Consider the following 11,759-nt stretch of genomic DNA (forward strand, 5'->3'; position numbering starts at 1 on the left):
TGTTAGTAAAAGTATCAGTATCAAAAGAGGAACCGCCAGATTTAAACAGAAAAGCACCCACTTGCCCAATTACCACATAAGGAAAAAGTTAATCTCCCAACCTCCTCTAATGAAATCCTTCATAATAAATTGAAAATACAGTCACATGTGGAATTTGTTTTTAAAAAAAGACGTACTTCACTATACCATTGTGCTAAATATTTAGCTATGATCACAATCCATGGAGTATGGCTGTGGTCCTAAAAACAAAAGAAATATTAAAGAAACAGTATTAATTAACATAAATTAGTCTACATTTATTCTTCATTACACCATCTTATTTTTAATTAATACAACAATATTTATGATCACCTTCCAGTATATGTAGTATAATGAATGAAGGAAAATGAACTAGGTTAGTGAAATTGCTTTACAAACTTTTTTAGCAGTGTCCAATTTAATCCTAAAATGGCAGGTTTGTACTATGATTAAATTTTAAGTTGAAATTTATTTTTGAGAAAGACAGAGTGTCAATGGGGGAGGGGCAGAGAGAGGGGAAGACACAGAATCCAAAGCAGGCTCCAGGTCACAAGCTGTCAGCACAGACCTCGACACTGGGCTCAAACTCACAAACTGTGGTGAGATCATGACCTGAACTGAAGTTGGACGCTTAACTGATTGAGCTACCCAGGTGCCCCAGGTTTGTGCTATGATTGTCCTCATTTTACTAGCAAGAAAACAGTCTCAGTGATTGCCACCAAAAAGAAAACTCAAATCTCTTTGATTTCAGATACCAATCTTAGACTGAGGAAACTCTGTATTTTCTGACAAAACAAATACCAGATATCCACATTTTAATTAATACACAGGTAGGAAAAAAACATACTCATTAAATTACATAGCCAGTAATAAATATCATTATTTCTATAATGAAATACGGAGTTGCCTTGATAACTCTTCAAACATTAAAAATAAGTTTCAAGAGGAATCAATTTCAACAAACACCCACCCCGAATTCATACTATTTTAAAGAGTACATCTAATTATTTAGAAAAGAGCCATGCAGAGGGCTGCTGGGATATGTTAATGTCTAATTTCTGGACCTGGGTGTTGATTACACTGATATAGTCAGTTAATGAAGTTCTCTTCAATAGAAAAGCTTTTTAAATTTTGGTGAAAAAAATTTTATTTCAAACCAATTAAATACAATTGTTGTTACTACATAGTCTGAATGACATGAATATGAATGTTTATAGTATTTTCTCATTTTGGTGTAATTCAAAAACCTTAGGTTTAAAAAAATGTTTTAATCTATCTATAAATGGAAGGTTACATATACTACCAACCTTTTTTTCCATATGATCCAAATCATAAGATTGCAAATGTTCTTTCAGTTCAGGAAATGGTTTATCCAGTCGTAGATCCTCTAATGCATTATCTGGATGAGATTCTATTACTGTGAAACAAGTAATTACAAAAGATAAACTTCTTTAGCAATACTTCTGGAATACACCATATTATAGAAACTTAAGAAATCTGTAGTTTCTAGATGGGCATAGGGCCTAGAGGTTTTTTCTGTTCATCTTTTTTTTAATCAAGGAACTGATTTTATTTTATTTTTTAAGTAAGTTCCAAGCCCAAAGTGGGACCCAAATTCACAACCCCTAGATCAAGAGTTGCATGCTCCACCAACTGACCCAGCCACATGCCCCTTTTATGTTCATTACTGAGATAAATTTACATACAAATATATATTCACATTTTACTAAATGCACAAATCAGAAGTTGACTATAGTTTTAATAAAAGTAAACTAAAAATTCCTTTAGAGCTGAATTATCTTGCTATTATCACTGAAAAAGATCAAAACTGATAAAATGTATGTTCAGATAGCATTTAACAATCTCCCTTTCCCTTCCTGTGGTCGTCAATAGACATCATCACCATCTTCCTAGACCTCTTCCCTAGAAACCTGAGGGTTATCCTGGACTTTTTTTTATCTTAAGATTTTAGTTTTAAGTAATCTCTACACCCAAAGTGGGACTCAAACTTACAACCCCAAGATCAAGAGTCACATGCTCTTCTGACTGAGCCAGCCAGGTGCCTCTCTCCTTGACTTCTTTCTTCCTTGGCCCAACATGAGTCACACCACAAACCCCGATATCACTTCATACACAGCTCTCCACAGGAGGGGAGTGCAGGAACATGTAATTTCAGTGAGTGCTCAGAGCTAGGCCTAGTTCTGTCACTTGCTAGCTGTGTGACCTTGGGCAAATAACTTAATCACTCTGTGCCTCAGCATCCTAATCTGCAAAAAGTGGATATAATAGTACTTACCTTAAAAGGATCTTGGAAAGATTATATGAAATAATCCACACTAAGGCAGGCACACAGCTAGCAATGTTAACTATCATTATTATCTACTCCCTCTTCCTTAACCTTATACTATCTGCCTTACAGCAGGGGCTTAATCTGTCTCTCAACTAGCTGCACCACTGGAAATTTCCTAACAGCAACACTTGCCTCTAAATTTAACCCCTTCAAATCCATTCATTTTCCACCCCACTTTAGGGTAACACATTTGAAATAAAATGTACACCCTGTCACTCTCCCACTTACTATTCTTAAAGAACTTACCACCACCTGCCAGAAACTTATCCCACAAGCCACTCCCTAACTGCCAAGCAGATACTACTTCCCAGTGATACTACCAATGCCAATGGCATGAACTGTACTAGCAGAGTAAGTACCCGCCTCAGAGCAATGCAGGAATATTGAATGAAAATTGTATGATAATTTAAGATAAAAAATGTGTAAGTAAAGGGCTAAAATCATCCCTGACCTCACGCCACCTGCCTATGAATGACTTCAGTCTCCTGAAATACTGTTTCTTTGGAACAGTAAGATAAATGCTTTGCTTATTATGTAGAACTGTCCCTGAACTGGGGGGAGCCTATTGTCCATATGAGAATGGAATGAAAGACTGGAGAAAAAGTGGTAATGATGTCTATGTGTTACTGTGCCCCACATACCATGGCTCTCACCTATAGCAGCCCTACATGCCCTACGTGGGTTAGGAGGCAAAAAGAAAAAAAAAAAAAACGAAAAACAAAAACTAGGGACTTGCATAGCTGCTGGGCCTCCTAATAAGATGAAAAAGCTGTACCTATTGTATTTCCTGCTTTGTATCCTAAGTAAAGGAAATATTAGACTAATGTCTGTTGATTCTGATTGCTACTCTGAACCTATAAACAGAGTTGTGCTGTTACAAATTTACTTTGTATTTTAAAATGGACTTCCTAAATTGTCAACTTTCTAAAATTGTAGCTAAAGCAACCAATGGCAAGGACCATATGTGCAACAGTTTTACCTGGATGTTCTTTTATAATGATCCTCATATAACCAACTAGTCCATATGTCCTGCAGATCAAAAGAGGGATTTGTGAATTCCAGAGGACATCTGCTAAACGTAATAATGTACTGTAAAAGGAAAGTACAATAAATAAGAACATAAGCAAACGATCTATGCCAAACATGAAAACACCTTTAAAATAAAGCAACTTTCTTACTAAGTAATAAATGCAAAGATATATCTATTACATTTACATATGCAGGTCATGCATACACTGAAAAACAAGCAATTCCAGAAGGTTGCAGTCTCACAGAAAGTTTATCTTTTGGACTATGGAGGATATGAAAGACTTCTCTTTTGTACTAGGGAGAATGTTCTTGAAAGGCACCTCCTAAACATTTCCATAATAAAGAAGATAATATATATGTAACTCTGGTATACATCAAGTACACTATAATTCTAACTAGTTTTTGTCACTGAAAAATAACCAAGGTTTAATTTAACTGCTCTAAATATGTATTAAGAAAAGTTTCAGATCTCAGTACTTTTCTAGAACTTTCCTATCTTTTTGATGTTGGAGATTTATAAGTACTTCCAACTAAAGGTTTCTGTGGAGTTTAAGAATTTTTAAAACTACAGACTGAAGAGAAAACAAAAACTATGCAAAGCTAATAAGAGACTAAAATAAAAACAAATTAACATAAAAAATTACCTTTCAGGAAGCTGAGTCGCAACCACAATGGTAAACCTACAGAAAAATGAAGGATCATTGTCTAGAAGGTTTTCTGGACTCTAAATAGGACACAGGAAAAAAAATTAACAATTTCACAGTCATATTAAACATGGCAGAAAGAATTAAGGTATTTTTAAACAAATGAGGCAATATGCTAGATTTCAATTTTAAGTAATTCAACTCTCAACTAAACATAATTATACAAAGGTTCAAAATTCTAAATTCTGGACCACCTGGCTGCCTCAGTTGGAAAAGCATGTGACTCTTGATCTCACAGTCATGAGTTCAAGCCCCACGCTAGATGTAGAGATTATTAAAATAAATAAACTCAAAATTCTAAATTCTTAGGGCTCTGAATTATTAAAAAGTTACATTTCCACAAAGAAATAATAATGAGTATACATATATACCTCTTCCACAAAACTCCCAGAAACGTCGTTGTTTAATTCTTGTAAGAATTCCACGGCAGCTTGAGCCCGGTTCTTTTTAAAAACAAAGCATTTGACTTGAATTAGAAAAAATTTGGTTAAAATGTAACCCCTCAATTTACAGATCAAGCAATACTATAAAACTACCCAAATTTCAGGCATATATGACAGTTCTGCTTTTCATAGTATTTAAACTGAGGGTGAACCAGAATATTACTTTATTACTTAAATGACTATATTATTTATACCCTATTTTTCTGATGAGGCAAATGACCAGAAAACCTTGGGTAGCAGGCAGAGATATTCTGGACCAAGTTCAGACTCACTTTAAGCTCCTACATTTACAATCCTGTACTTATACAGGAATATGTTTAGCTTTAACACAGGATACAGCCTAAAAACACAGTACTTTTAAGTTCTTAAACTACCAAGCATATATAGATTTGCAAGATATAAAAAAAGAGAGCTAATTTAACTTTTTTCTCAGAGAAATAATAAGCTCTTTCAAAGTCAAAGCTTTGCAAGCAATCAAAACAAACTGCATCATAAGATGCTCAAACACAGGGGTGCCTGGGTGGCTCAGGTCATGATCTCGCTGTTTGAATTTGGGCCCCACATCAGGCTCTGTGCTGACAGCTCAGAGCCTTGAGCCTGCTTCAGATTCTGTGTCTCCCTCTCTCTCAGCTCCTCCGCCACTCGTGCTCTCACTCTCTCTCTCAAACATAAATAAAACATTAAAAAAAATTTTTTTTAAAAGATGCTCAAACACAACTATATTCTGTAATAAACCAATGGTTTACCTTGCCGATGCTGCTTCTTTGAAGGAAAAAACTAAAATAGAATTAAAAAAACAATAAGGGCTTCTTGGACTATAAAGGAAAGGTTTATTTCATTCATACTATGAAACGAACTATGTTTTGATTACAGGTTATAACAACCTTCCTGGAGGAAGATAATGAGATGAAAATTCTAATCAAAGACCAGGCTAATATATCAGTGTTCCCAAAATATGTACCAAAGAATACAAATTTCGTAAGATGCTATGAGAGAAAAAAGTTCCCTGGCTTTACAAATTTAGGAAACATCATATGTTCTATTTCCCTCTTGGAAATTCATAATATATATAACACACATGACATTAAAGTTTTATATTATAGAAATGCTTAACTTCATTTGGCCCATTTCCCAAAGGCATTTGACCATGAAATCCTTTTGCCCATTTAGCAGCTATTAACATCCCCCAGAGCCAGTGTTCCACAGACCACACTTGGGAAATGCTAAATTGAACTGCTTGCTTTTGTAGGTAACTATAATTGACTTATTCATGCTTCTTCCCACATATACCCTTGTCATGTGTCAAGGCCCAGACCTGAAGCTGGGTACCATTTTGTAGCACAAAATTAGTGGTTCCATTAAAAAAAAGAAATCTTATTCTTATCACACACCGCTCGAACCAACCAAGTAAGCAGAGATAATAGGACTTTTTCTTTAGAGATACCAATAAACAGACTCTGTTGTGGATATACTACCGCCCAATATCAAAGTTCAATATGAATTGACTTTCTTTAAGTGTACTCATTGTTGTCATATAATGAGAGATTCCAGCCTCCAAGTCCCTGAAAAGAGCTTGAAATCTAAATCTGGGAACACTCTGGAAGTCTAAATTATGATCATCTTTAAAAAAATGATATACAGGCCACCTTTCAAGCAGCATTTTTATATAGACAGTGGAATGTACAGAGAGATATACCTGGACTAAGCTCAGAAGAAATACAAATAAAAAGTAGTTTTTATTATTCTTATGATCCAAAAAAACAATTATTTTAATTATGTATTAAGATGTAGGGATCAATGCAAGGACTTAAGAATTGTCCAGATTTCACAAATCAAACAATAATGACTACTTTGCACTAATAACAATAAAAACAGTAATGATACATATCTTTTATTAATGACCTATCTGCTGGACACTGTGCTAGCACTTTATCTGTACTGACTTACTTCATCCTCACCATAATCCTGAATTAGGACTAGTTCTACCTGAGAGTCAAGTCACTTTGATTGAGGAGGTGAAATTGGGATTTGGGCCTTACTCTCCTGTGACAGTGACCTGCCTTCACTAACATACATGTGTTTGAAAAGAACATACTTATTTCCAGCATCTTCTCCGCTGACCTGATTTCCATCAATAATTGTAAATGAACCAATACCTGGAAGACAAAACAGGGTCAGTCAAGAATACATATTTCTAGTTCAAAACCATAAGGGAGTAAATTTACAAGCACAAAACTACATTACCTGGTAGTACCAAGTTTTTTAGAATTTCAGTTCCAGTGGCTGTTGCATTTATTAGGCAAACATGAGCAGATTCTAAAGCCTCTTGCCCATGATCACCCCACAATCTATAAAATAAGACACAAATTCAACATTTTTAAAACTTTCATACAAATGCAACTTTCTTATTTGGATGGTGATCTTTGATCTTCAAAGCGTTCTTGCACTGAACAGCTGTTGTGATTAACAGCAAACATGTGAGACAGGAACAACAACAGGTGTTACAGGGATTATACAGCTAAGTTACCTGAGACTCAGACAGGCTGATGCCTTGCACGCACGATTAAAAGGGGGTCAAATCAGTACTCAAAACTTTGTCTTCCAGATCCTTGTGCATTACCCTTTTCAAGCCAGATAACTTAGAGAAGAGTCTTTAGATATATGAACATTAAAAGAAGTACCTTGAACTTAAAACCTATTCTGTTCTCTACTTCATTTCTCCTTAAATTATATATACCCAGTATATTTAAGATCTTGACATAGAATTTACCACTGTGACATCTGCAAGAGTGAGAAAAGCTTTACCAAGAAAACTGAATTACTGTCATCTGAAAAGCTTCACATTTACTTCTACAGGAGTGCTTTAAAATATAATACCCAGGACACCTGGGTGGCTCAGTCTGTTGAGTGTCTGACTCTTGATTTCAGCGGTCATGATCCCACGGTTACGGGATCGAGCCCCGCATGGGGCTCCATGCTGGGTGTGGAGCCTGCTTGAGATTCCCACCCCCTCCTTCTGCCCTTCTCCCCTGCTCACTCTCTAAAATTTAAAAAAAATAAAATAAAATATCCAATGCTCATCTTAGTAGCATGATTAATAAATGTACACATTAACAAATACAAAAATATAATAAGGAATAGATAGATACATGTTATAACCTGATTCACACTGGCATATCATTAATGGGGCAAGGTACATGATCACACACGCACCATGGCATCTAGGCCAACTTGGTCGCCTTCACCCAGAAAACCTATTATCTGTTCTTATCAGTATGAAAAGTATGGGGGAGCCCAAACCATTAGAAAAATGCCAGTCTGGAGGACGGATAGGCTTTAATGAGCTTTCCCTGTCACCTGATTTAAAGCAGATTCCCTGTTGATGTGTAGCAAGTATGTCCTCCAGAGCATATCACAACTGTAACTGCTTCATTTGGTTTTTTGTTTGCTGAACATCCATCTTTCTATTCCAGTCTAAACTCCAGATGATTCTCTATGTGCACTGCTGGAGCCCCAATGCCTAGCACACAGCCTTGCCCAGGGTAAGCGATCACTGAACAGCTGTTAAATGAATAGAGGAATAGCACAGAAGAACCAGACAAACTGGAAACATCTGCTTTTTTCTATGAAAAGAGTAGGGCACACAGAAGACACCTGACATATTCGGTTGATGTCTACTTGGGTGGTCAGACAGTGAGCCTAAGAAAATGATGATGCATCTCTAGGTAACATGTTTCAAGAAAAAGCCCAGACAAGAAGTCAATCCTCTATGGAACATACGGCTTTGTTGACTGCTGCCCAGCTGCACAACTTTGCTTCTGGCTGCCTCACTCTGATACTTCAAAAACAATAACCAAGTGTCACCATGAAAAGTAAAATTTGGTCCTTAAGTGGATTGGACTCAGCAAAAACTCTCTACTTGGTAACCTAAAATACCTTCTCAGCTCTGTCTGGTATGGTTATATCTGAATTCAAAACACAAGCAAAATTGGGGTGCCTGGGTGGCTTAGATGGTTAAGCGTCCGACTTCAGCTCAGGTCATGATCTTATGGTTTGTGGGTTCGAGCCCCCTATCGGGCTTTGTGCTAACAGCTCAGAGCCTGGACCTGCTTTGGATTCTGTGTCTCCCTGTCTTTCTGCCCCTCCCCTGTTTGCATTCTCACTCTGCCTCTTTCTCAAAAATAAACATTAAAAATTAAAAAAAGAAACACAAGCAATACTAAAAATTTACAAGAGAATACAAGCTGGTTACAAGGGCTCTGTCACCTTGGTACCTTTCCCAGAAGCTTGGGAGCAGAGTGATGTGAATGAGTACAGGCTCTGAAAAAGCTAGAAGGGCCTATGTTTGTTTGCTTGTTTAAAAAATTTTAACTTTTTTAATGTTTATTTATTTTTGAGAGAAAGACAGACAGACAGACAGAGAATCTGAAGTAAGCTCCAGGCTCTAAGGTGTTAGCACAGAGCCAGATGCGGGGCTCAAACTCACATACCTGAGACCATGACTTGAGCCCAAGTCAGTTGCTTAACCAACTGAGCCACCCAGGCGCTCCAAAGGGCCTGTTTAATTTACATCCTAGCTCAAATACAGGGAAGATCTAGACGAGTTATCTAACTTCTCAAAGACTGTTTCCCCACTTATAAAGCCAAGCGAATGTCTGCCTTCAAAGCTGCTGTCAGAATTAAGTGCCTAAAGCCCCTTAATACAGCTGTAGGCCGGAGGTGCAAAAGGAAGTTCAAGGGGACATAGGGACATACTGTAACTTCTCCCCACTTTGGGGGCTCCAAAAAGAATGGGGACCAAGCATTTGAGTTACTTCCACTGCTTTAACACACAGAAGATGCTCAATAAATAAGGAATGGGGAGTGTAAAGAGAAAAAGCAAGGGAGAGGAATTAGCCAAGGACCTGCCTGATGGCTTAGACCTGCGGTGTCCATAAAGGTAGCCTTTAGCCACGTTTGGCTACTGAGCGCTAAAAATGAGGCTAGTCAGAACTAAGATGTGTTTACAAAGTATAAAATGCCAGGTTTCAAAGACAATATGAAAAAAAAACTGTAAAGTATCCCTCATAAATTTTTATATTAAGTGTTAAAATGGTATATTTTAGATATAGTAGGTATAAATAAACTGTATTTTTCACCTGTTTTTCTTTTTAATGTGGCTGCTAGAAAATGTGTAATTGCATATGCAGCTCATACAAGACTGGCATTATATTCCTACTAGACAGTGCGGGCTGTCCCCGAGGATGGGGTACTCCCGACCCCCCAATTCTGCTAAACGAGGAGTGAGAGAGCAGCGAGGCGGGGCCGGCTGCAGCCCGGGTGACCGGGCCGACGCTGGGACCGAGCACCTCGAACTGCACACGCCGTGGCGGGCGGGCCCACCCCCTGGAGAAGTGGAGTCCCGACCCTCAAAGAGCCCCGTCGCAGCAGCCCCAGGCCGGGAAGCCCCCAGAGCCGGCTCCCCAACGCCAGGACTGCCCGGCCAGGCCTAGAGGGAGGCCTGGAAGAGGCCAGGCCGNCTGCCTCACTCTGATACTTCAAAAACAATAACCAAGTGTCACCATGAAAAGTAAAATTTGGTCCTTAAGTGGATTGGACTCAGCAAAAACTCTCTACTTGGTAACCTAAAATACCTTCTCAGCTCTGTCTGGTATGGTTATATCTGAATTCAAAACACAAGCAAAATTGGGGTGCCTGGGTGGCTTAGATGGTTAAGCGTCCGACTTCAGCTCAGGTCATGATCTTATGGTTTGTGGGTTCGAGCCCCCTATCGGGCTTTGTGCTAACAGCTCAGAGCCTGGACCTGCTTTGGATTCTGTGTCTCCCTGTCTTTCTGCCCCTCCCCTGTTTGCATTCTCACTCTGCCTCTTTCTCAAAAATAAACATTAAAAATTAAAAAAAGAAACACAAGCAATACTAAAAATTTACAAGAGAATACAAGCTGGTTACAAGGGCTCTGTCACCTTGGTACCTTTCCCAGAAGCTTGGGAGCAGAGTGATGTGAATGAGTACAGGCTCTGAAAAAGCTAGAAGGGCCTATGTTTGTTTGCTTGTTTAAAAAATTTTAACTTTTTTAATGTTTATTTATTTTTGAGAGAAAGACAGACAGACAGACAGAGAATCTGAAGTAAGCTCCAGGCTCTAAGGTGTTAGCACAGAGCCAGATGCGGGGCTCAAACTCACATACCTGAGACCATGACTTGAGCCCAAGTCAGTTGCTTAACCAACTGAGCCACCCAGGCGCTCCAAAGGGCCTGTTTAATTTACATCCTAGCTCAAATACAGGGAAGATCTAGACGAGTTATCTAACTTCTCAAAGACTGTTTCCCCACTTATAAAGCCAAGCGAATGTCTGCCTTCAAAGCTGCTGTCAGAATTAAGTGCCTAAAGCCCCTTAATACAGCTGTAGGCCGGAGGTGCAAAAGGAAGTTCAAGGGGACATAGGGACATACTGTAACTTCTCCCCACTTTGGGGGCTCCAAAAAGAATGGGGACCAAGCATTTGAGTTACTTCCACTGCTTTAACACACAGAAGATGCTCAATAAATAAGGAATGGGGAGTGTAAAGAGAAAAAGCAAGGGAGAGGAATTAGCCAAGGACCTGCCTGATGGCTTAGACCTGCGGTGTCCATAAAGGTAGCCTTTAGCCACGTTTGGCTACTGAGCGCTAAAAATGAGGCTAGTCAGAACTAAGATGTGTTTACAAAGTATAAAATGCCAGGTTTCAAAGACAATATGAAAAAAAAACTGTAAAGTATCCCTCATAAATTTTTATATTAAGTGTTAAAATGGTATATTTTAGATATAGTAGGTATAAATAAACTGTATTTTTCACCTGTTTTTCTTTTTAATGTGGCTGCTAGAAAATGTGTAATTGCATATGCAGCTCATACAAGACTGGCATTATATTCCTACTAGACAGTGCGGGCTGTCCCCGAGGATGGGGTACTCCCGACCCCCCAATTCTGCTAAACGAGGAGTGAGAGAGCAGCGAGGCGGGGCCGGCTGCAGCCCGGGTGACCGGGCCGACGCTGGGACCGAGCACCTCGAACTGCACACGCCGTGGCGGGCGGGCCCGCCCCCCGGAGAAGTGGAGTCCCGACCCTCAAAGAGCCCCGTCGCAGCAGCCCCAGGCCGGGAAGCCCCCAGAGCCGGCTCCCCAACGCCAGGACTGCCCGGCCAGGCCTAGAGGGAGGCCTGGAAGAGGCCAGGCCG

The 11,759-nt window shown here is 39.0% G+C and overlaps 1 protein-coding gene across 1 annotated transcript in view; it reads right to left on the reverse strand.

Moving 5' to 3' along the window:
- The window catches only part of NAE1 (NEDD8 activating enzyme E1 subunit 1), a 32,066-nt gene that overhangs the window by 20,130 nt on the left and 177 nt on the right, over nucleotides 1-11,759 (reverse strand). Inside the window, exons 2-9 of the mRNA XM_077755526.1 lie at nucleotides 6,789-6,892; nucleotides 6,640-6,700; nucleotides 5,291-5,321; nucleotides 4,473-4,544; nucleotides 4,042-4,121; nucleotides 3,348-3,457; nucleotides 1,326-1,435; nucleotides 177-239 (exon numbers count right to left, since the gene is read on the reverse strand). Of these exons, the coding sequence (XP_077611652.1) occupies nucleotides 177-239; nucleotides 1,326-1,435; nucleotides 3,348-3,457; nucleotides 4,042-4,121; nucleotides 4,473-4,544; nucleotides 5,291-5,321; nucleotides 6,640-6,700; nucleotides 6,789-6,892 (631 nt within the window). The remainder of the gene's footprint in view (nucleotides 1-176; nucleotides 240-1,325; nucleotides 1,436-3,347; nucleotides 3,458-4,041; nucleotides 4,122-4,472; nucleotides 4,545-5,290; nucleotides 5,322-6,639; nucleotides 6,701-6,788; nucleotides 6,893-11,759) is intronic.

Source organism: Crocuta crocuta, unplaced genomic scaffold (assembly GCF_008692635.1).
Source record: "Crocuta crocuta isolate KB4526 unplaced genomic scaffold, BGI_CrCroc_1.0 scaffold152, whole genome shotgun sequence".
Taxonomy (NCBI): Eukaryota; Metazoa; Chordata; class Mammalia; order Carnivora; family Hyaenidae; genus Crocuta; species Crocuta crocuta.